The 24,091-nt window shown below is 44.5% G+C and overlaps 4 protein-coding genes across 4 annotated transcripts; 2 read left to right on the top strand and 2 right to left on the bottom strand.

Annotated features, from left to right (window-relative positions):
• Positions 1-9,663: 9,663 nt before the first annotated feature.
• Positions 9,664-11,279, top strand: LOC147187750 (uncharacterized). The gene is made up of 2 exons (XM_086100566.1): positions 9,664-9,725; positions 10,694-11,279. Exon 2 carries the CDS (start codon positions 10,719-10,721, stop codon positions 11,112-11,114), a length of 396 nt encoding a protein of 131 aa, XP_085956692.1. The 5' UTR covers positions 9,664-9,725; positions 10,694-10,718; the 3' UTR covers positions 11,115-11,279.
• Positions 11,280-13,840: 2,561 nt separating this feature from the next.
• Positions 13,841-15,207, top strand: LOC147187749 (enhancer of rudimentary homolog). The gene is made up of 4 exons (XM_086100930.1): positions 13,841-13,984; positions 14,192-14,279; positions 14,447-14,567; positions 14,628-15,207. Exons 1-4 carry the CDS (start codon positions 13,982-13,984, stop codon positions 14,728-14,730), a joined length of 315 nt encoding a protein of 104 aa, XP_085957056.1. The 5' UTR covers positions 13,841-13,981; the 3' UTR covers positions 14,731-15,207.
• Positions 15,208-15,533: 326 nt separating this feature from the next.
• LOC147187748 (acetyl-CoA acetyltransferase, cytosolic-like) lies at positions 15,534-18,474 on the bottom strand. The gene is made up of 9 exons (XM_086100929.1): positions 18,329-18,474; positions 17,539-17,673; positions 17,286-17,467; positions 17,039-17,156; positions 16,726-16,869; positions 16,443-16,565; positions 16,217-16,371; positions 16,023-16,133; positions 15,534-15,957 (listed from the first exon to the last, which is right to left on the bottom strand). The coding sequence occupies exons 1-9, from the start codon at positions 18,375-18,377 to the stop codon at positions 15,787-15,789; spliced, it is 1,188 nt and encodes a 395-aa protein (XP_085957055.1). The 5' UTR covers positions 18,378-18,474; the 3' UTR covers positions 15,534-15,786.
• A 232-nt stretch (positions 18,475-18,706) lies between these two features.
• On the bottom strand, positions 18,707-24,059 carry LOC147187747 (pre-mRNA-splicing regulator WTAP-like). Its single transcript, XM_086101006.1, has 8 exons — positions 23,881-24,059; positions 23,373-23,410; positions 23,234-23,289; positions 22,565-22,623; positions 22,329-22,447; positions 21,948-22,126; positions 20,158-20,312; positions 18,707-19,827 (listed from the first exon to the last, which is right to left on the bottom strand). Exons 2-8 carry the CDS (start codon positions 23,400-23,402, stop codon positions 19,220-19,222), a joined length of 1,206 nt encoding a protein of 401 aa, XP_085957132.1. The 5' UTR covers positions 23,403-23,410; positions 23,881-24,059; the 3' UTR covers positions 18,707-19,219.
• Positions 24,060-24,091: the final 32 nt, after the last annotated feature.

Here is a 24,091-nt window from a genome sequence, read left to right as displayed (position 1 = left end):
TGCAGTCGACTTCATATTTTTGGTAGTATTTAGGGTTTTTTTAGGCAAGGAAATCATAAATAAAAATATTCACTGGAGCTGATATGTAAAGAAAATAAAAAAAACTCAGCAATGATTAAATTTTAGGACTGTCGAACAAGCCAAAGTGATATGGGTGATAAGTAACGCCTTACAAAAAGCTTATTTAGAAGCCAACCGCTGTTCCTAATTCGACACTTAGAACCGAGCATCCATGCTCTGAGGGAGTCGGACCCCTGTCCTGTTCCAGACGAGGGAAGGGGCGGGGGGCTGCCAAAACGCTGCCAAACAATAAAACAAAGGCATCTTAGTGCGGCTGGTGCTGGACAGGGAGGGATGGAGGGAGTGCGGAAAGTGAGAGGAACAGCTGCTGTGTGGGAGACTTGGATAAAGGGGAGTTGGTGGTGGGGTGGTTAAGGGAAGCTGGCGGAAGGGGTGAGGGAGGGGGGCTTCTCTCTTTTCTATGGCAGGGGAGATAAATTACTTTTATGTTTGTTGTTAGGGTGAGGCCACCGCCCCTGGCCAAGCCACGCAACACACTGACAAGACCACAAAGCCCAAAGCTGACCTGTCTTCACAGGGGGCACCCAACACGTTTTAGGCTGACTCGCTGAAAGCAAGCTTCGGTGAAATCCTTAAAGGAAGACTGAAAAGAGAATATTTATGAAGTTAGTTAGAGAATACCAATAAAAAGGGGATTTATCAATCGAGGCCACCTAAAAATGTATTTTGCAGTTTGATGCTGTAATGAAAAGGAGCCATTTGTGGAGCACCCTTTCGTATGGACAACATGCATACTGTATGCAGTGGGCCACGCGTAGTACTTCAACGGCATAAGTGCCAACGTTCAAACACAGCTGCGCTGCCCACACAGCCAGCTGCAAGGAGAAAAGCAGCAAAAAAAGTAAACGTTTGCCACCCGAGCCTCAAAAACATTTATTTGAGCTCCTTCGGATCATATAGTCTGCCTGCTCTCTAATTTAATAGAGAAGCTAAATAACGTTGAAATGTTTGCCAACTTGCTTGCCACTGCTTTTTTTATACTGGTCATTATGGTCGTAATGACCCTCCGTACATTCAAATGAATGTGGAGCCGGGAATAGACTGCCGTATTCATGGAAACTGTAGACATAATACGAGAGAGGAAACGGCATATATGAGGTCTTGGGGAGGGTGCAGTAGGGAGCAAGCGGGGGTTGGGGGTTGGGGGGGGGGGGGGGGGTTTCAAGTGCGAGTTGCCTTTGCATTAGCATAGAAGTTATGTGGAACACCAGTCCAATTCAAAGAATTAACTCCATTTGTCTGCTTTGGGTTTTATTTAGCTGTCTGATAACTTCATAATTTAGAGGAAGCTTGAAAGTCAAACTCATTTGATGCTGTACAATATCCACTTCGATCCAAGTTTGAGGAAACTGCAAAGTCGAAATGTTCGTTCTGTGATTTTGTTTATGACAGGGATTCGTTCGAAAGCTCACCGTCCCTGATTTAAAAAAAAAGGTTTGGGACGAATGAATTGGATTTACAATATTTCCTATGGGAAATATTGCTTCAGTTCTCATAGGATTCGTTTTTAATCCAACTTTTTGGAACGGATTGATGATGAAAACCAAGGTTCCCCTGTATTACCGTTATCTCCGAGAGGTTGACAAGCATCTCCATGCTTTACATCACAGTGGCAGTGCTTCACACACTCCCTGCAACTGGCCTGCTTCTAGTCGCTATTTCTGTTCCTTAGCCGTCAGTTTACCCAGTTACAACCTCCAGGGACGATCGGGCCTGGAGAGGATGGCCATGTGCATGCACCAACCATGTCCGGTATAACGCACTGGGATTCATTTCAAGTACTAACAGCAGTTGATTCTGTGCAATTACAAGAATTCAGATCATGTAGAACAATAAAGATAATTTCATGAGCGGAACTCAAATCATTTGAGCCCATAAAAAGGAACTTGCCAGTCTATTGCACGTTCCTCTTTCAAAAGCATGTTTACATACTTTCAAAGATCATCATCTGAACCCAAACGGGGCCAACCTATCCCTCCCGTCTGTTCTCTCAAAGCTGATAAGTACAAAAAAACGTGTTTCTGCAGCCAATCTTAATAGTAAGTGATGGTTGGAAGCAGAGAGTAAAGCGGAATCCTGGCTCACAGTTTGCAGGTGTGATGGCAGGAATGTGCTTCCCCGCTGACATCCATTTGTCGGCAGATGCGCAAGATCTGTTGTGACACACTGGGGCACAGTCAACAAATATCAGATAGTATGGGCGCGTGTGTTTTCAACAGGCATGCATCAACTGACGTCTAACATTGACAGGTCAAATCAGGTCAGTGGCACCGCCGATATTTGCGGGCATTTGGTACCAGGGCCTTCTGTAAAGACTTGCCGAACTCAGGGTAATATAAATGGCACAAAACAAAAAAAGAAAAAAAATCAATGCTATGCGAAAAAAACGCTGGCCAATAGGCAGTCCAGAAGCCATCCAAGCTAGCTGACGGCTAGTGTCTGGCATCGTATATAAAAATATCACTGCAGTACAGAGCACGTCTGAGCACGTCCGTCTGCTGCTTCCAGTCTCACCCTTGGAAATGTGGGCTGCACCTGAAGAAAGACCAATTACCCCCCCTATCACAGAAAAAAATATATAATCGTACACATACGCACCTGACTACAACGGGAAACACATGGCAATATCCATCAATTTTGGCCACCAAACAAAAACACTGAATTTGTCTGAATTACGGCAGGAAGGAGCAAAGCATGTGCTTATCCATCGGGGCAACAAAACGAATCAACCAAATAGAATTATTTGGACTAAGCAGGATTTTCATGCAAAATGCAAGATTATTAAAGTAAAACCACCCATCCATTTTTTTTTCGACCGCTGAACCTGCTTGGGTCACAGTTGAGCTGAAGTCTATCCCAACTGACCTTCAGCAAACGGCAGACTGTGGAAGGGTACATACAGAGACAGAGCATCACTGAAATGCAAATTCATACCATCGCTGAACTGAATCTGCCTGCATAGGAGTCGAAAGTCAAACATAATAAGAGTCCTGGGGTTGTTGTGTTCTCGTAAATACTCTAATATTGTAGATTAATCACAAAAATGTTGCAGGCTCGTAGAAACGTTCACGTCATCACCCAGTTGCACTTCATTTAAAAGATTTGACAGCCCGGCGCAAGTGCTGATCCGTCACAGGCACTCTATTCACCAAAGGTGAACAACATACCTTCTTGGAAGGATTTATCACGGCGCAAGTATCAATGTACAAGCGTAAAAGCGAGACGGCCGGCCCGTGTCGGGACCAATCATTTCCCCTTTCCTGTGTGGGCCAGCAGGAAAACTCACTCAACTGTGCAGCGGGAAGGAGCATGAGATGATGGATGGGCTGCAGCTTATAGCACTCATGCAGGACCGCTAATTCGATTTGGACTCACTGTAATAAAAGAATTACCACCAAGTTAGCACACGCAACAGGAAAAAAAAATTGTAAGATGACGAAAATAAAGTCACAATATTACAAAGAAAATTCAGACTGTGTGAAAAGTGTTGAGTTTTTCCCCAGAATTATTTTAATTCCCCATACAAGATTTTTCCCCCTTATTATAGCATTACAAAAACTTTACGTATATCCAAATACAAAGAAACAAAAAAAAAGTTTGAGTTTGTTTCAGATCCAGTCGCCCTTCACACTTTGTGTCCCCCCCACCCCCATGATCAGTTCTGTCACGCCTCTGCCCTAATGTGACATGCCAGCAGGGAAGGCTACCAGCCCAAGGTGAAAGGTCGCGACCCCCACCCCGGTGCCCTCCTCCTGCGGGTAGAGAGGCTTCGGCGTCCTGCCTCGAGTAAGGATTTGTAAAACAAGCGGATATCACCTCTCTCAGCAACAGCAGTCCCAATTCCAAACCCATTAAAGGCCAAATCCCATCATCAGGTCATCTCAAAGACACCCGAATAACAAGCACTATTATCTCATGAATTAGAATTAAAACTGCGTGATCATTCTTTTAATTCTAGAGAACAGCCTGTTGATTTATGTGGTCATATTTGACAATACAGGGTGTCCCAAAGGACATCGACGGATTCATGGCTGATGGCTATATTTCTTTTTTTCCACAAAAGAAATACAAGAAAAGCATACTGTACGGTCATGAAGTTGACTGCAAAGCTTGGTGGAGAATGATAAGGCATCATTCCGGGGCTGATTTGAGATTATCTTCAAGGGACGGAAATGTTATACATCACGAAAGCAAGAACGACATTTGGAGAGTTCCCTTTCCAAATGAAATCCAGCATGAAAAACGTTCGTCATGGAGACAGAGCCAAAGCGGCTTGACAGCTGCGAGCTCAACCATTCATCATGTTACTTTCAAAGCTAGCGACCAGAGAGTGTTTGAAGTGAGCTCAACAGAAAGTATTTCATAATTTTACGTGGTATTGGTTCCACATGAACAACAAAGTGTCTCTCCCTGTCGGCGTATCGATGGGAAATCTCACAGGTCTAACATCTGACGCGAGATGTTTGTTGTTTTGCAGGTTTAAAGTTACACTGTAACTGCTAGAGGTTGTTGAGTCTCCAGTTATGTTCTCACAAGATTCAAAACATGGAGAAAAAAATGCTGTGATGTGGGCAAAAAAAAAAAAAAATGGTATTCATCTGGCAAAGCTTTAGAGGCAAATTAGCTTTGATTTAATAACGCACATATTAGCTGCCACATGCCCATCTGGTTCACAGTGAATTATTGATTTTAATTTTAAGCTCGGCATCATACCCACGTCAGTCGGGGCGACCGATGAATAATACAGTATATGTATTGACCAGCAAGCACATTTTATTAAGTTTGGGGGAAGCCGGGTTAGCCATCTCCCCAGCTGTTAGCGGCTAAGCTAAGCTAAATTGGTTTTTGGCAGTAGTTACATATTTCTGGGCTAGTTGTACCTCCCAGTCTATATTTTCCAACCAATCTCCAAGACATACAGTAGGTCTTCCACTTCTTGGGGGAAGGGAAAGGAAATGGGGTCACAACGAGGATCCCCAGGCAATGGAGAAACAGGTCTATTAGTCACATCCTAGCCTCATCTTGCCATGCCCTTTATTTTTATTTTTATTTTTTCCCCACACGAAATGTAATCTTATTCCACTGAGAAATCCCTGCTACACATACTGTGGTCGTGTTGTTCATTTCTATGTGATTTATAGGTCCCAGTATACTTAGCAGCCTCGGCCTTTAAGGCTTTTTTTTGCATACAATCTCGGCTTTCCCAACGCAAGATGACTTCATTGTCAACTGAAACCACGAAAATCCTGGCGGTGATAAGCATTTGGCCTCAGGTAGCAGCCAAACAGACAAACAATACCGACGTTGTCTATTAACATTGCTGACCTCTCGTCGTGTCAGTGTCTCGCTTTCTAGTGAAAGACGTTATAGTTGGTTTTAATCGCCCACCCCGTCCAACGTGAACAGACAAGTCTCAGAGTCCAAATAGTTTGGAGTTCAAGTCAAACATTTATGGTCATAGATCTGCTTAACCGTTACACTCCAGGTGTCAACAAATCAATTTTACCGGTCACAAATCGAACACTTCGGTAACCTTCAATGCTATTTACAGGTTAAGTCCGTCTTAAAATGCCAACGTGAATTATGAGCTTCATGCTGGGTTAAGAAGAGTACCCCAGAAATTTCTTAGCCGCGATGAGAGTTTTTGTTTTTCAGCAATACCATCAAGACCAATGATTACTAAACCACAAGGATCTTTAATTTCGAGTCACCGAGTAAGAAGAAAATGCCTGCAGGTCAAAAAAAAAATCTCTCAGGGTAATGTGTACATTTGTTTACATGCGCGCGGCGCTACAGACATTCAGACAGCAATTTCAAACAGATAGGCATCGGGATTACATTGTTCTCCAGTTTATACGCTCGGCAGACAACTCTGATGTTAAATATGGAGCAACGTCTGCCATGTTAACCCTTTCGGGGACAGCGCTTACTACAGAGGACAGGTTGGCTGTCTTAAGAGATAATTACTGGACAAACGATATTGTATGGAAAGGAAACACAGAGGCTGCTGTATGAGACGCTTCCTGGATCTAAAGGGGGAGGAGCTAATGAGTTTGACCTCCAGAATGTGCAATTATTTCCTCTCCTCTGTGCGTCCTCTTCAGATTATTAAAACATTCAAATGTGTCCATTTGATAAAGGAAATGTCAAGTTGACAAATGTCAATTCATTGCGGTTATAAAATGACTGAGTCATTTTTCTTGTGAATGGCCCAAGTTTGGACCTCAAAAGACTTGAGTTTCGCTGGAACAAGCCAAAGTCACTTATCCTATTATAGTTTAGGGCAGGCAAGTCGAGCGTGTTTTCTTGCTGATTAGCTGACAGCGGCCCCCCGAGGGCCAAGTTTGGACACCCCTGGTTTCGGGAAATCATCTTAGCTTATTTCAGCTTGAATTAGCCAATCATGATTTAGCTTAATATTGCTCATATTAGTTTTGTTTGAATCAAATGATCTTTTCAGAAGCTTAGTGTAGCTTAGCTAAGTTTATTTTTGTGTAGTTTAGGTCAAATATGCTTCGGTTATGTTAAGCTTATATTTGTTTGAACGTAGTTTTTGAAGCAAAACTTAACTTACATGGTTTTAGTTAGCTCAAATGTGCGTAGGCTGTTTAATGTCTTCTATCTGCGCTAAGTTTTAATTCATTTTTGTCTTAGCCTCATCTTATCTGAAACTATACTACCCTACTTTAGAGTGAGGAGACTGATGGAAGTAGGCTGCCGTTTCGCTAAAGTTAGCATGCAATTAATTCACACGATAATGAGCTGGAAGGGGAGAGGAGGCAAAGCAGATTTCCCCCGGTGCCTGAAAACCTGTTTCGTAGCCTCAATAAGGATGAAATTAGGTCTTTGGAAGAGGGGCAGGGACTATCCGAAGGGAAGCGAAACATGACAGCATGAAATCAGTTGATGTGGAATTCTAATTAATAGGGGAAAGAGAAAAATGGATTGAACGAGACAACAATAACCGAGTCAACATTCCTCGTTTTAATTCTAGCCTGATGGATTGTTTCGTCAATGGATTCGGTCTGTTCGAGCAACGCGACGCGCACATCTGTTCTCATCTTATTTGAAACATCCCTCATCCCCGCTCAAGCTCCGGTTTACGTTTCTTTCACGAACGTTCCCAAGCTAAGCAATTCGTCGGGGGGGAAAAAAATGAGCGAGGTAAAGCGATCAATAGCGGCCGCGTGTTCCACTCGACGCCTTTGAGGGACAACGGTTACGATACTGGACAGCTTCTCATGTTATCAGGTTACAGGGTGCACGAAAGGGTTAAAAGGACATCCTTGTAATTTCTCCACAAATATACTGTATGTACTCTTGTTTATCCTTCCACCTCGCAGGAGCAGCAGTACGTCTGTTCCGACAAGTCCTGGCATGTGCTTGACAGTTTTATGGTCTTTATTTATGTTAAAGTATCGAAACATACTCGTTAGATGGGCTAGCATCTCCCAACACTTTTACACTACATTCCCGGCATTTCATTTTTTTTTTCTCAGTCAATTCTCAATGATTTTCAGGGACTTTGTGGTTCTCTGAAAGTGAGGGAGGTCCCATTGTTGGGGGAATTTAGCCATTCATGCACTTGTACTCCCCCCCCCCGAGGGACAAGATGCGGAATCCCTCCCATTTACCAGAAGAAAGAAAGTGATCCCGATGTAAAAGACTCAACCGCGAACGATGTGTACAGCTCCCCTTTGAAGAAAATACTCCCTCGTGGAATTTAGTTTCAAGCTCTGTTTTATTTAGCGAGGCTGGCGTTTGGGGATTTTCGGACCTGAATCTCATTTTTCATCCTTTCGCGAAAACCATTCCTCGTAGCATTTGTGCTTTCCGATTCAAAGTTACTGTCTGGCCATTACGTTCGAACATTTCACTGCATGTTGCAAGCACTCACAACAATTGCCAGAAGGAGAGCCATAAATCTTATCGGCACACCTAGTTGGGTCCCTAAGTGGTCGTTAGGGGCTAAAGACGTCCTATGGGACCCTTCTTAGTCAGCGTCCACCACTGCAAAGTACCAGCATTTAATTCTTTCCCATTCTAAGAGTGACACAGATCTTTTCGTATGCTTTCATTAACGTGAGCAAATCAGGGAGAGAGGAAACAGGATGTCTGAAAATATTCAACAGATGTACCAGATGTGTTGTTGTTGTTTTTTTTTCCTGAGGAAACAAATGAGCAAAAGTAAAGCGCTCAGAGATAAGTGGACGGCAAAACAAGGACAAGATCTAAAATGGTCCACATCTGATGTGGGGGTCAGGCAGTTGTTGCAGGTGCATTTTTCTTTTTTCTTTTTTGGTTTCAAGAAAAAGAAAAAAAGCCCCACGTGTGAATCTATTCCACCAGGCACCTCTGACGCTCATATGGACCGCAACAATAGTCCTTTTCTCTCCTCTGCCTCACGCTTGGCTGGGCTCCCTGAATAGCAAACCATCCATACTTTCGACCCCCCCCCCCCCACACACACACACACAATTGGTATTGAGACGATCGTATGTGTTGGGCAGCCTTTTAGATATATGACAATACTCAACTGAAAGTTGAAAAATAATAAGAACATTAATAATAATAATAATAATCACACAAGTTCTACAGACCTCATCTGTGAGTCAAACACATGCAGTATATGGAGCAGTCCGAATAATAATAATAATAATAATACATCACATTTGCAAGCGCCTTTCATAACACTCAAGGACACTGTACAACCAAGAGCAATAGTAAAACACAGATAAAATAATAGACAAAGAAAGAAAGATTTAAGGCGGGTAGGCAAGTCTGAATAGGTGGGTTTTGAGCATGGAAAGAGAGTCAATATTACGAATGTTGGGAGGAAGTGAGTTCCAGAGTTTGGGGGCAGAGCGACTGAAGGCTCTGCACCCCATTGTACTGAGACGGGCAGAGGGTAGAAAAAGGTGGAGGGAGGATGAGGACCTGAGTGAGCGAGAGGGAATGGAGATTTGAAGAAGATCTGACAGATAGGGGGGCGCAAGGTTATGGATGGCTTTGAATGTATAGAGAAGTAATTTGAAGTTGATTCTAAGTTTGACAGGAAGCCAGTGGAGCTGTCGGAGGATGGGGGTGATATGATGGAAGGAGGGGGTTCTCGTGATGATCCGGGCTGCTGAATTCTGAACAAGTTGAATAACAACATTGCAACACTGCCCTCGTCAGAAAATTTGAGGGACTTACAAAATGTCCGCTCGAGGCCAAAATGTGACGTTCAAACTACGCTTGCAAAAGATGAAAATCCGAGAAATCCCCTCAAACTCACTTTTGTTACACAAACAAAAACATCAACTAAGCCTCGCAAAACCATATTCCAGTATTTAATTTTTTTTAACTTCAATATTCTTTTAAAATGAAGTAAACAGCTCAAAAGTCGCAAAATACATTTTTTTGGAGGTAAAGCTAGTTGACAAACTTTTTTCTTTCCCGCAATAAATCTGATTCAAACGCGGCCCAAAAAAAAAAAACATGAACCAAAGCCAGTGGTTTTTAAATGGAGTTTTGTGTGTATACGTGTGCCTACATGAGTGTGCGTCTCTGAAGAAGTGGGCGAGTTCCAAAAAGGATCCATTTATCTTCGGTCTACATGCTGTAACATCGCGGACACTCACACACAACAAGCAGAGAAACAAGTAAGGCTTTCCCTTATTTTAGCTCATTCGTCTTATTGATGTTTCAAGTTTTTTTGTTGTATTTGAGGTGCTGCTGCCACATTGCATTGATTAGTTAAAATCACTCCACTTGTTGCGCTTTTTTTTTTTATTGTAATGCAAAGCCATGTACAATTTGTATGGAGCTGTGACATCGGGAAAAACTTTGCTACCGTATTTCATTCATCAGCGTGGATAAAGGAAAAAATATGTATCGAAATATATATACAGTACATGAATAAACTATTTGAATTGCAAATATGGTTTTCGAGTAGCTATTGTTGACAACTCAGTATTTAAAGGGCAGCGGTTTTCATCCCCTCGCAGAGCAAGTTGTCTTGCCTTGATAAGAGACTTGAAGTGGTGTGAGGGTCCTTATCTCAATTGACATTAACAGCACCGGTGTTCTCTTTTTTTTTTTTTTGAACCCATGCACAAGCCTAAGTTATTTCATCCCCGTGAAAGGGAAAAAGAAAGCAGATCGTTGCACAACTTACAGTGCATGTACTGTACGTCCACATGACACTGAGGCACTCGGTTGCTCTGCTGCCATACATTTGGATCGAACCATCTATGGAAATAAGCGTTGATGCCGTCAAAGCGGCACACGCATTCAAGTCAAAGAATCGTTCAGAAAAGAGCTAAGAGGCCTTCCAAGAAGAATTTTCCCATGGCGACGTTGCATCACTTGTTGCTAGGCAGAGCTCATGAAACGCAAGGACCGGTGGCCCCATCGTCCAACTTTAAATACATGAATATGCCATTCACGCGAAGTATAGCCGTTTGAATGGGAACCAGAGGTAGTGGAGCAGTTTGCTGGACAGCGAGTCAGCATGATTGACTCATTGCCACATTTCCACACCTTTTTCCAGCCTCACCCGAGGAGCTGAAAGTCAGCGCCAGCTGGGCAGCACATAAACCACTAGCTGAATTATCGACTTGTCTTCCAGCGACTCAACTCAAGCATCAGGAGCCATGGACGAAAACTCAAAGCCAGAAGCCGAAGCAGTGGCGGGGACATCGGCAGAGGGGACGTCCCTGGAGTGGACGTTGGAGGCGGACAACAGCCAAGTCGACGACAACCCGGCGACTCTCGAGGTGACGGCCGAGGGTTTGAACGAGCTGATGAGGAGCATGGAGACCATGCTGTCGGATGTGGAGGAGCTGAGGAGCCAGTGCAGCATCCAGGCCAGAGAGCTACTCGAAGCCGCCATGGAGCTGAAGCAACAGCAGGATGAGCTAAAGGAGAGCTACAAAGAACTGGCGACGGATATGCAAGAGATCATGGACGCCATGGACGACCTCTGCATCAGCAAGAGTGCCTTCGAGGCCAGAGAGAAGGACATGGAGAAGCTCGGCGAGGAGTTTTGAAGGACGCAAAGTGACGTCGGGCTTTGTGGGCGGAGAGTGAGGGGCTGTGGTTTGATTATTTAAATGTGTCAGCTGAAGCGCGTTGATTATTGTTTGGAACTCTCAAAATGGCATGATGAGCATATGACTTCCATTTCGGGCAACAATAAAATGAACGACTGCTCATTTCGTCTTCCATATTTGTGTGTTAGTAACTATATCAGACCAAATTGTTCTCTTTATTGCTTTTCAGTAATTATTATTTTTTAATTCAAATAAACATTGAACAGTATCATTTGAGTTGACCTTATTTTGGAAGCTAAAACAGCTTTTCAGGGACAGCAGTTTTCAGGGACAGCAGTTACTACAGTTACAGTTACTACAGTTACAGGGTTCATGAAAGGAATATTTCATCTATTAATCGACAAAATAAATGACAGATGATTTAATGATCAATCCGAATAAATGGTTGTTGCAGGATAATTTTTATCCTCCTGATTATTGTTTCTATCGGGGATTATTTTAGGAATTAAATGGTAACCTACCTCCCATTCTTAGGTAGGGATGTTTTCTAGATGGGGTCACTGCCGCTAACGGATTTGGGAGAGCCAGATGTCCAGAATACCGTACCACAGTGGTATGAAGAATGCTTCCGTTTATATTCTGTTAAGAAAAGATAATAATTGGTCAATTGAAATCTTGGGCGTCTCATCATGCCTGAAAACAAACAACAACAAAAACCTTCCCAATTTTTGCAAGTGCTTGCATCCTGGTAGAAATGAAAATAAGTGTCCCAAACTTAACCACACAAAATTCACTCACTGGCATCCCCCGGAAAGCCAAAAGCAAATTTGCCGTTGACACTAATTTCATCAAATCAACTTGGACATTCGGTCGATAATGACAAGAGCCACAAAGAGTCTCAGGAAGCCATGAACAAAATAAAACAGGAAGTCAGACATTTTGTTTTCAAGTAGCCATTTTGATGACCTCCGAGGCTTTACTTTGACAAAGTGGAATTTGCCTGATTCGACATATGCGGGCTAAATCAGAAAGCTCTTTTGTGTTTACCTTTTAACGTGAGTGAAGAATGACAACAGTATTTTTTTTTTTCATTTTGAGGATTCACCATGAAAACGGGCCTCACAGTTTTGTTTATCGTATTGTGCTCATCTGTTGAGCAATATGATGCATATTTGAACTGGATTTATTTCCACTTAAATTAATCTCCCACTGCAGATGTGATTCATAATTTATTTACCTTGTCCTTCGCAGCACTGGGTAGATCCAGCCCCTCCTGCTCCACAGACCATACGCTCCCTGCCGCGTGATGAGGGCCCCTGCGATATCTGGAAAAGACGATTATATTTCAACGCAAGCATCGGCGAATGTAAAGGGTTTTGGTTTGGAAGCTGCCAGGGCAACGCTAACAATTTTGCTTCTCTTGGAAAGTGTCAGAGAGCATGTGATGCCACATCATAAAAATGTGTAAATGCCGAATTTTACAAAGAGTGCATGATATGACTGAGGTGATATACAGTGCACATTTGTACTGTATAGAGTTACAAGGCCTCCTTTCATTCTGCTTTGCATGAAAAACATGTCAAGAATTTGTTCATACAATAAAAAATGGATTTGTCCTAGTCTGTTTTTTTTTTGGTTGTGAATTGTGGCTCATGTGCAAGGGACAAAATAAAGCAATTTGGTTTCACACATTAAATGGGATACATTTTCTGCCATGTATTTTTCTTTGAAGGCTTTTCCATCACTTTATTTCGCTAATCGCTTGTCCTCACTACTGTCTGAACTTGGGCCTCTGCCGCTTACACTCTGGAGTAATTGCACACCATTAGCAAAGCTGTGATTGGAGTCGAATTCGCTCGGCGTTCGTGATGAATTTTCCACATTTAAAGAGGTAGAAGACGCAAATTCTGCTTTTGAAAAGACGCAAAAAAATTGTACTACCGGCATGGAGGTACGCGAATCTTCAAAGCAGCCCAGAAACGGATGAATGTCCCTGATAAACCCACTTAAAGGTGATTGCTAGACTGCTAATGGCGACAACCGCCATTGTATGACTCATGGCAAAATAAACGATTCTTAACAAGCGACACATCACGCTGAAATAACCAATTCACAGCCAACCTACTGTAATCACGGTAAAATATCCAAAATAACTCTTTGGAAAGTCAAGTTTACTTACCTTTATGTCACCTTTCCTTGACCTTTGTTGGATGATGTCATCGTTAGCGCCGGTACAAATGAATTGGACTCCGTTTTTCCTAATGACGTCATCTTTCGGCGGCAAGAATTGCTGACGTACATCTCGAGCTTGCCTACTTTACCTGAAAAATATTAGTCTAATAATAAAATGGATAAAAAGAAAGGTTTCATTATTTTTGGAATTTCCCATTCTCCAAGAACTAATGAAATGTGTTTGTGGGTGGGCGTGAGAGGTCGACGCCGGCACTCGAGATTTTGAAGGTCTTGGACGATGTGAGCATGGCAACACTTCGAAGCAGAAATATGATTGGAGAGAATAAAAAATATATAAATAATCCATAAACGACTGGAAATCGCGCGGCCAACACACAAGCTATGAAATGACGACAAAACACTGCTGGAAATAAATTATGACCACTGCATTTAAACTGGAAATGTAGGTAGGTCTGTGCTCCTGGAAATAATACTGTACAGTGAAATTCGGGGCTCTAAACGTTTTATTTTGAAACCCTTTCGCTTGATACCGGAAATGTAATGACATCTCTTCCCCTCGCGATCTTGCCGTAAACAGCTTCTAAGCACAAGACATTTCCCGAGCATAGAGTGTTGTTTCATCCCAGATTTTTCGTACCAGAATTTAAACTAGGATTCAATTTAACACGAACATGGTGAGTGATTCATCTTGTTTTGTGCTTGAACAAATAAATGTGCACCCCAGTCAATCGGATGGGCAGCTGCAGCCAAGCTAACGAGCTAGCCGGGTAACTGAGTCAATCGTGCTGTGCAAACGTAAAAATTACCTAACGAAGTAATATTGTTTTTGTATTGATCATACTTACATTTTTGTGGCATTCATCTCACCTTTCATTTCCCAGTCGCACACGATCCTGTTGGTTCAGCCCACCAAGAGACCCGAAGGCCGGACATACGCTGACTACGAGTCGGTGAATGAATGCATGGAAGGTCTGGACGCTTTACCGTCAAAACCTCTTAACTCGCTATAAAACTACCTGGCTTATCTTGAACGAGAAAAGTTTGCAAATTTCCTGCTATTTTGTAATTGTCTCAACCAAAATGCTATTCAAAGTCCATATCGAACAGTTTTTAAACACCTGCATCTTTTCTCTCAGGTGTGTGCAAAATGTACGAAGAGCATCTCAAGAGGATGAACCCCAACAGCCCGTCCATCACATACGATATTAGCCAGTTGTTTGACTTCATTGACGACTTGGCAGACCTGAGCTGTCTTGTGTAAGTGTTTTAAGTGTGAATTTGCATTCCTACAAATTTTGAACGTGGCCTTTTTTTCAGTTATAGAGCGGACACCCAAACGTACCAGCCGTACAACAAAGACTGGATCAAGGAGAAGATTTACGTCCTATTGAGACGTCAAGCTCACCAAGCGGGGAAGTAGTGAGACCGATGTCACCGTTGTTCTTCGATACACATCCCAAAGGAGTCGATGAAACACAGCTACATTTCGAAAACTTCTCTTGAGATTTGTGTGATAGAGGACAAGGGAATACTTTAAATGAGAGGATGTCCATTTTTTTCGGGGCCGGTCTGGGTCACCTGGCGGTGGCCCTTTGGTTTCTAACTGAGTTAACTTTTTTTTTTTTTACCTTGCTATTCTCAGTAACGCATCCAAGCCAGTTTCCGTGCTATGGAATTTCAATTAAAATTGTTATGGAGTGACGACACAAAATTTACAAGAGTTGTATTTTGTTTTTGTTATTCTGACTATTGTGGTTACTTTAGTGACACTTAATGCCGTTTTGTTTTCTTTTTTTGTAAACTTTTTTTTTTTTTTTTTACACAATGTATCGGATTCCTTTGATTCAAACATCATTTTGGCTGTGGAACTGTTCCTTAATAAACAACTTGAAAGCGATCACACTTTTTGCAATCTGCGCCCCCGTGCGTACATCATTGAATGATTTCGTCCAAAATGCAGACATGCTAGATGGGAAAATACTTCTATTATTTTAACCCTGTTGCATGAATATTTTCAAATGCAAAGAAGGTGACTACTGGTTAGTGAGAAACCCAACAGAGGGTATAGTGTTCACAAATTTCATAATTCCAAGACTCATAAAGGCGATTGTTCTTCTATTGTCTTAAAAAAATGTTCTAAGATTCTTTTCAATCAGAATATTTTGTTGGAAGGAAAAAAAAAACCCCCGACTCATAGCATTACTCCCTCCCACCACCCACAAATAAAGATTGACGCCTTTCTTGAAAGTAGGCCGCTTTTTAATTTCGTCACATGGTAGCTATATTTAACCCTTTCAGGGACAGCAGTTATGACAGTGGACAGCTTATCATGGTATCAATTCTGCTGGACGATAGCCCGTTCATGATTACAGGAAATGGATGCGGAATGTGAAGTTTGAAGCGCAACAAGAAGGCCCCGGCAATGACACAGAACCATGAAGCACTCTCATACACTGAAGGGATCAATAATGCGCCATCAGAGCCTCTCCACGCAAATGGCGATGCCCATGCCTCCTCCGATGCACAGAGACGCCACGCCCGTCCTGCTGCCGGTCCTCTGGAGCGTGTGCAGCAGCGTCACCAGAACCCTGCAGCCCGACATGCCGATGGGATGACCCAGTGAGATGGCGCCGCCGTTCACGTTCACCTGCAGCGGGAAATTTGGTTTTGCGGTGCCACGTCGAGTCTCATTTCTTGATTTGAAAAAGGTACCTTTTCTTCTTTCAGTCCAAGCTCTTTAACAACGGCGACGGACTGCGCGGCAAAGGCCTCGTTGATCTCGAAGAGATCGACCTGATCCAGTTGCCACCCTGCCTTCTCCACCTAAAATAAGAAAGACATTTTCTTTGGGGGGGTGGCAAGAAATGGTCAAGATTAAGATTGAATGTAAAGTTTCCACTTCTCACCGCTTTCCTGATGGCGGGTATGGGTCCGCTGCCCATGACGGACGGGTCGAGCCCGGCTTGAGCCCACGACACGATTCTGGCCATGGCCCGCAGGCCTCGCCTTGAGGCCTCCGATTGGCTCATGAGCACGGCGGCGGCCGCGCCGTCGTTAATACCTACGGCGTGAGGAGGGAGGTTGGCAAATATCCCGTTCCAAGAGTTTATTTGTGTGCAACGTCACGCTCACCTGAAGCATTGCCGGCGGTGACGGTACCGCTGGTGTCTTTGATGAAACACGGCCTAAGTTTGGACATGCTCTCGAGACTGCTGCCATGCCGAGGGAACTCGTCCGCCTTCACCTCCACCGTGCCTGAAGAAGTTTGATCAGTTTTCTTTTTTTTTTTTAATGCTTCCTTTTAGTTTAGTTTTCATGAGCAATGTTTGAATATCATTATCTTTGTCTTATGTCCCAGGGTATAAAAATAATCATCATCAGCGTGAAACAGTGAAATGCTCAAGTTGTTACATGCCTTTCCTGGACGGAACCACAACTGGGACAATCTCCTGATGAAAGTATCCCGCTTTCTGAGCCGCTTCCGCCTTATTCTGCGAGCGGACGGCGAAGACGTCCTGCGCCTCTCGACTGACGTCCCACTGCTTGGCCACATTCTCCGCTGAGGGGCGGGGACACACACACCGCATATTAATGCCAAAAAATGTTTTGAAATTATTATCTTGGTCTCTTTTTAAAAAATATATATATTACAAAAAACATTTAAACAGGGGGTGTGTAGACTTTTTATATCCACTTCATATGATTTCAATCATTTCGCACCGGCACACCTGTGATGCCCATGTGGTAGCCGTGAAAAGCGTCGGTCAAACCGTCGGCCAACATGGAGTCCTGCAGGGAAGCGTCTCCCATTTTCACTCCGGCACGCATGTGCAACGTGTGAGGAGCCTGAAAAGGGAAAACAATTCACGTGATGTCACACAACTCCTTCCCGGTTTTGATGAAAGAACAATAGAGAAAGCGAGTGTAGACTGTAGTTTTTTTCTCTACTATGTTGTCAGCCACTGCAATCCTCACCCTGCTCATACTCTCCATGCCTCCTGCCACCACCACAGTGGACTCCCCGGTCTGGATGGACTGAGCTCCCAAACACACAGCTTTCAGCCCAGAGCCGCACACCATCTGGCAGCTCCATGCCGGGACCGAGTAGGGAATGCCTGCACCGACACTAGCCTGACGTGCCGGGTTCTGCCCGTGCCCTCCGAGACAGATGGCAAAGGAAATATTAATGAGTGGATGTTGACCATGCCAACTTGACCGCTGGTAGTACCTGCCGTCAGGACGTGCCCAATGATGACCTCGGACACGTCTTCTGGCCGCACTGCAGCCCGCTTTAGGACATCCTTTATCACCACAGAACACAGATCATGCAAAGGCACCATGGACAGAGAACCGTTCAAGGACCCTTTAGTGGGAAAAATGGAAATGTAAGGCAACATATTGCACATGGATTCTGTTTCGTGTGAGGACAGGGTAGTTGCTCATCCAAGTACATCTTAGAAATATTAAGATAGGAACCACAAATTAATATATACTGTAAAGTATGCCAATTCATAAATATTAAACTGTGACACAAAACATATAATCTTTATATTTCACATAATATGATTGGTTTAACATTAACATTTTTTACTTTCACAAAATGGAAAAAGCAAACAGTTGTTGACAGTCATTTACAACGTCAATGATTTCCTGGTCCAATGTGCTCGCATGTTGTCAGTAACCAATCACATCATGTCATTTCCGTGGCCCTATGAATATTCGCCAACCACATCCTTCGACACAGAGCAGACGCTCAGATGCAGCCAATAGAAACACAGTTTGACCAAACGTCATGAATTCACTAATTTCAATTCAGCTGGGGAAAAAAACATTTTATTTCAATATAACGACACAATTTAATACGATTAACATTGGATTTCGAGTTAGCTTCCAGGTGAATCGGTTGAGAGGACGACGAGCCACAGTTAAGATGAACTCAATGAGAAAAATACTTAAAATGGAGGAAGTGAGTGGCTTTTAAATGAATGATAGTGGTGTGGAAAGTGTGTGTATTTTACCAATTGGTGTCCGCGCGGCAGAGACGATGACAACAGGATCCTTATTCATGCCGATGAAACGTTGCCTTGGATGCAATCTGCTGCTTTCTTTGACTGGGCTGTACTGTCCTGTTGTGGGTAAAATTGCAGCAGATCCTGTTGACACGGCTGCCGTTATTGGAATGGAAAGGCACGCCAGCGACACCAGGTGTTATGGAGGTGGTAGCGCTCGTTATAAATCCAAGCACATGCCTTTTGGCGTAAAAATATATATTAACACCAGTTTATTGGAACAATAACACTTTATAATACTCTGATAAAGCAGGTAGCCTGTTTTTAAGCAATGAATGCGTCTCATGTCAATGTATTGATCAAGAGTAATTAATAAGTGGCTTTTCCTTTGTATTAAAATTCTTTATTGGTATTTGGTCAGTACATGAAAAGGACTGGAGTCCAAATATGAACATCTCTTAGAAACTACTCACAGAATCTTTTGAACTTTTTTTTTTCAAACGAAAGTTTAAAATTGAAATAAAAAATATGAACACAGGTCAAGACCTTAAGTGAGATGTTTATGCCGCTTAATTATTGGACTTGACGAATTACAACAGCGGATGTGAGTGGCCAACTCAAATCAATAGCAGAATGAAACATACTAAAGTTGATGTTGAGGGGTTTTTTTTGTCTGAAATGAAACATCCACTCAATTGTGTCTAACATCAACCATTTCCCATGTTCCCAAATGTGTTTCACAAGAAGCAAAAGGGGAAGGATAGGAAAGCAAAATGCCTGACAGCAATTCTGCATTACACACTATGCATTTGTCATCATGTTCTGTATTTAAAAAAAAAAAAAATAGAAGGGGGGGGGGGAGAAACAGGAAAAAAGAAAAGAGACCCCTCCAAGGGTACATTACAAAACGGCGCCGTCGCTTGTGGTGGAGTCCAGGCCGTTTTGAGCATGCCGTGAAGTCCTGGTGCCCTTGGTGACCTGGGCAGCAGCCTTGTCCTCGTGGGGGTCAGTGGTGGAGTCCGTGTCGTTCGAGTGCTGAGTCAATGAGGTCTCGCTGCCCGTCGGCGAGTCCACACTCTCGTACCCTGCGCTCAAAGCGACGGGCGCCCCCGCCCGGCCGCCATGGCTCCCCGACACCTCCTCCGAGTGGTTGGACAGTTTGGTCTCGGCTTCTCCGGGGCTGGACGCCATGGGTGACATGGCAAAGTCTTCGTCGGTACTGCTGACCTCCCGGTACAGGCTGCCGCCTTTCTGGGAAGGGGCCCCCTTGCTGGGCCCGTTGGACACCCTCCCGAAGTCTTTGGCGGCGGGGTCCGAGGGGGCGGCGGCCGACTCGGGCTGGGTGGCTGGCTCGGCGGCGGCTGACGCCCTGCTGGGCCCCGCGGAGACCCCCTGAGGAGGCTGGGTGAGCTGCTGCCGGGTGTCCTTGAGTTGCTGCTGCAGCACAAGGATGGTGCTCTGCATCCCTTCCACCTCCTCATCCAGCTGGATGATGAAGTCATTCAGCTCTATGGGGGGGTCAACCGGCATCACAACGTCAATAGCACAAAGGTCTCATAGCAGTGATGGACGATGATGAGCAGGAAAACGCCTCCTTGTTTCACTTCACTTATGAGTTTGTCGGCCATCTTAAAATGGCGGTCATGTTGAGAGATGTCAAAATTAACTGGCAACGAATATCCGACCGAACTAGTCAAAATCAGTTTCCAAAAGATTGGTGAGTACATTCATCTCTCAGGTGACATTACTTAATTGGTTTTTTTTGTCCATCATGAAACATTTCAAAATAAGATTCTAAAAACTATTGGAGAGTGATTGTCCTTTTGTCACGTTCTCACCATCTTGGCTGCTCTTCAGCTCCTCGCTGTACTTCTTCTGCAGCGCCAGCTCGGCCTCCAGCTGGGCGATGCGCCCCTGCGACTGCTGCTTCCCCAGCTCCTGGTTTTCCTGGATCAGCATCCGACACTTGGCCATCAGCTTCTTGCCCGTCTGGCTGCAAGGGAAAAAAGGCTGACATCACATGAGGAACCAGGAGACCAAAAAAATATGGCGAGGCCGAGGCATCCCAGCGACAACATTCGAAACGACCATTAAATTGTATCAACAAAGAGAAAGTGGAGAGAAACTGGTCATTTCGGGGGGGGGGGGGGGGGGAACACTTTTGGACACAAATAAAACAAAGGCTATGTAAATGGAAAGACTCTTAAGAGTAAACAGATGCAAGCCGGTACACACTTGGATGAAATGTGATGAAATGGTAGTCACCTCAGTACATTCGGTTTTCAACACGAGCACAATTTGGCTCCGTCATATTGGCCATACGGTCCCAGAAAAAAAAGGGGGGGGGGGGCGGGGGCAATTGGAACACGACGAGTTCAAAAAGATTACTGAGGGGCGACTTTGTGAGGTCATGGCTTTGAACATAGCACAAAACAGTCAAAAGAGCCAAAACAATGCTACAACAGTCCTGCTGGTTGTACAATAATATGAATCTTGCACCACAGACATTTCAATATATTAATTTTTTTAAATTTTTTTATCTGCATTCCTGAGGAACCAAGTGACTCTCAATGCAGCTGAAAACAATGGATGTTTCTGTCCCTGGACCTTTAGCAACTCACAGCGCTTAATTGAGGACGTGGGGTTTCAAACCCAAAAGGCACTGTAGGTTATGTCACTGAATAAGAACGTTAATTCACGGGAGGGGGGCGGTGGGGGCACAAAATAGCTGCGAGAGAGAAGGATCATGAGCTCAAGAGTAAACACACAAATACAAGCGGGTACATCATCATCAACTTGAAAGAACATTTTGCATTGACAGCTTGTACTGGCGGGCTTTCGCCTCGGTGTTCAGAAAACACGACGCTCGACGTCGACGCGCGCGCCAACGAGCCCGACGGTCAGAAAACAAGTCACAAAAATTGCAACAAACAGAAAGCATGGAAACACACTACGTACCATGAATGAGAGGGTGGGGAAATGGGGGAGGGGGGCAGTGGACCCTCGCACCTCGATCCCAAAAGTACATTGCGGGGCGAGGTCGTGGCTCCGCCCACAGTTTTAAGTCTTACTTTTAAACTTGCGCTGCTGCGGTATCTAGACTGTCCCACAAGTCAGTACGCTTCTCAGGTACACGCGTGGGCCTGTTCCACAGTTTAGACGAGTACGACAATTGTCTTTAAAGGCTTCCAATTGCGCTTTTTCAGCTAGCCGCCCCCCTATTTTAAGCTGTCGACTGTCTGCTTTGAGCGGAGGAGGCGGATGGGGTGGCCATATCCGGGTGGTAAAGGGACAAGTCTTCAGGAACAGTCCAGACTCCTCAAGCCCTGTGATGCTGATGACAGGGGTGGGGCGGGGTGGGACACAAGTCTCACCTGACCATACTGTCTTCCCCCCCCCTTTTCTTTTTTTTTTTAAATGAAGTTAATGGCCTGCAGCTGCCGCAGCACAGATCAAAATCACCAATGTTTTTTTTTTTTGGTTTGGTAGTTTGAGTGGTTTTAGTCAGTTTCCCTCCCCCCACCGTGGTTGCTGCAGTGAGAGTGGTGGGGGCGTGCAGAAGTCTTGACTTCTATTGGGGGAGGTGGCGGTTTTGGGAGGAGGGGGGTGTTATTTCGATTGTCGTTACCTATCAGGTGTAAATTTCCAGGCACTCAGTTCATTTTGGGCCTGCTCCAGTTTATCTTTAGTCTGTTCCAGTTCCGCCTTCATTTTGAGGAAAAACAAGTTGATGGCCGGGTCCACCATGGACGAGCGCAGTTGGGCCGCGCTGGGCTGCTGGGCTTGCTTCAGGTACTGGATGTGCGTCTATGGGGAGAAACAAAAAGCTTACTGGGCTGCAAGGGAGAGAATTTCCCAATACTTACATTGTGGCCAATGAGGCTGCTTTAACTGATGACACCCAAAATTATCCACAGGCAAAATATAAACACAATCACAATCGCTCATCTTATCCACTCCACTTACGCCTATAATGTTGCCATCGATAAGAACAGAAAGATTTACGTACTGTGCACTCCTGCTCCTTGGTGGCAAGCCGCATGACCAAGATGTTCTCCCTGCGGGCAGAGTCCTGCTGCTGCTGCTTGAGTTTCTCCTCGGATTCCTTCAGGCCTGTTACATCATTGGCTGGCGGTCCCGGAGAGAAGAAAGTAAAGGCGTCAGGAAACTAACCCTCGGCCATCATCGACACGTGTATGATTGCCATCAAGAGTCACGCAAGTGTGACGGAGTATGTGTACTTACAACAAAGCTCAGCATATTTGGCCTCCAGGACCTGCACATACGACTCGTGCTGTTTCCACCTAATAACAGGAGAATACATGTGACGCGAGGCTCCTCGAACCAACAGGATATCCCACCAGCGATGTAATCCAGTGAAAAAGTGAAAAAGCTTTTTTTTTTAAATCCACCCCAAATAGGGATGTTCACTTACTAAAGACGTAATTTGCAGTCTTTTAAGTGTTCACGACCCCAACCAAATTCTATCAAAAAAGCGTAAACGTAAGCCTGTCTGTCATAAATCAGACTGCAGCAAAAATGTCAAGCAATTTGTAGCTTTAGCACTTTTTTTTGCTTCATCTTACATCAACATGTGGACTGTACTTAAGCATTTAATTTAGACACACATATATTACTGAATGTCTGAAATGAAGCAGATGTTTACTTTCCATATTTCCAGCCATTGCAATTTGAAAATTGCATTCCACCACACGGCGATGTTGATTTCAATTAAAATAATTGTTCAGCCCAGGTCCAAAACACATGGAAGGGGGGAAAACTAAGATTTTTGACATGAGGCCTTTCTATTCCACGGATTTTGATCATTGATGCATGGCTGCAGTAGCATATCACCCGCGATAAACGCGGGTTCACTGTAATGCATGTGTATAAAATGTGTGTGTGTGTATATACCGTGTGCACAGCTCCTCTCGGGTCAAGGTTTTCATATCAGATTCACTGAGGCGAACCTTGAAGAAGAAATAACAAAGGACTGTCAATATTCAGTTGCCATAACAGAATGTAGGATCCGATTTGGGTCAAATAAGCTCACCTTTTTGGGCAAAGGCTCCTCGTTGGTCATTGTGAACTCTGCAGGTAGGGAGGCACAGTTAGCAAAACAAATGCTTTAAACACACGACAATGCAGTTAAGCTCCTCGAAATGTTTTTTTGAAATGCATTATTTTGCTGAGCACGGCGTTGAAGCGGGACGCTAAGGGGAAGGCGAAGCTACCGGCTAGCACAGAGCGTCCGGAGCCTCGCGAGTGTGGCAGCTAGCACTTAGCACGACACCCATACTAAGCTAATGTTAACGCTCGCCCGCTGACTACGCGTCGCGCCCGCTGCTCGATTACACGCATTTATGTTAGCCCATGGCGCGTGGCTTCCACAACCCCCCCGATTTAAAAGCAACAATCATGCCAATATCGCCTATGTTCTCGGCACCTTGTTATCACAAAATGGCGGTGAAGGAAACGACTCCCTCCCTCGCTCGCTCCTTCTCCTCAAACGAGCCCACGGTCGGGCTGCACGAAACGGGAGGCCTTCACAAGCCACTTACCAGCTCCCCCTCCACCTCCCGTTTGCGGTGGTGGTGGTCTCCGGGCGTCTGGGCTGGAACGATTCGTTCACGGCGTGGCGTCGAAGGCGAGGTTATATTTAGGCGAGGAGCTCTGTCATGTTGTTTTGCGAGGGCAGGACACAAGCGGAATGGAGCAGGCGAGTTGGATGGCGGCCACCTCCTGCCGAGTCACACAAAGAGCGCAGCAAGA

This window comes from Hippocampus guttulatus, chromosome 20, assembly GCF_054856545.1.
Source record: "Hippocampus guttulatus isolate MCC_2025c chromosome 20, RoL_Hgut_1.0, whole genome shotgun sequence".
Lineage (NCBI taxonomy): Eukaryota > Metazoa > Chordata > Actinopteri > Syngnathiformes > Syngnathidae > Hippocampus > Hippocampus guttulatus.
Note: the sequence above shows the minus strand (reverse complement) of the source record. Positions and strands in the feature narration are given on the sequence as shown.

Coding starts and splice junctions, on each gene's coding strand:
- LOC147187750 (XM_086100566.1), top strand. CDS start 10,719: ATGGACGAAAACTCAAAGCCAGAAGCCGAAGCAGTGGCGGGGACATCG.
- LOC147187749 (XM_086100930.1), top strand. Junction 14,280..14,446: donor GGTGAATGAATGCATGGAAG/GTCTGGACGCTT, acceptor CTTTTCTCTCAG/GTGTGTGCAAAATGTACGAA. Junction 14,568..14,627: donor GCAGACCTGAGCTGTCTTGT/GTAAGTGTTTTA, acceptor CCTTTTTTTCAG/TTATAGAGCGGACACCCAAA.
- LOC147187748 (XM_086100929.1), bottom strand. CDS start 18,377: ATGAATAAGGATCCTGTTGTCATCGTCTCTGCCGCGCGGACACCAATT. Junction 17,674..18,328: donor TGCCGCGCGGACACCAATTG/GTAAAATACACA, acceptor TTCCCACTAAAG/GGTCCTTGAACGGTTCTCTG. Junction 15,958..16,022: donor TTGGACTGAAAGAAGAAAAG/GTACCTTTTTCA, acceptor TTCCCGCTGCAG/GTGAACGTGAACGGCGGCGC.
- LOC147187747 (XM_086101006.1), bottom strand. CDS start 23,402: ATGACCAACGAGGAGCCTTTGCCCAAAAAG. Junction 20,313..21,947: donor TGGAAATTTACACCTGATAG/GTAACGACAATC, acceptor TTTCCCTTGCAG/CCAGACGGGCAAGAAGCTGA. Junction 19,828..20,157: donor GCTGAAGAGCAGCCAAGATG/GTGAGAACGTGA, acceptor ACCCCCCCATAG/AGCTGAATGACTTCATCATC.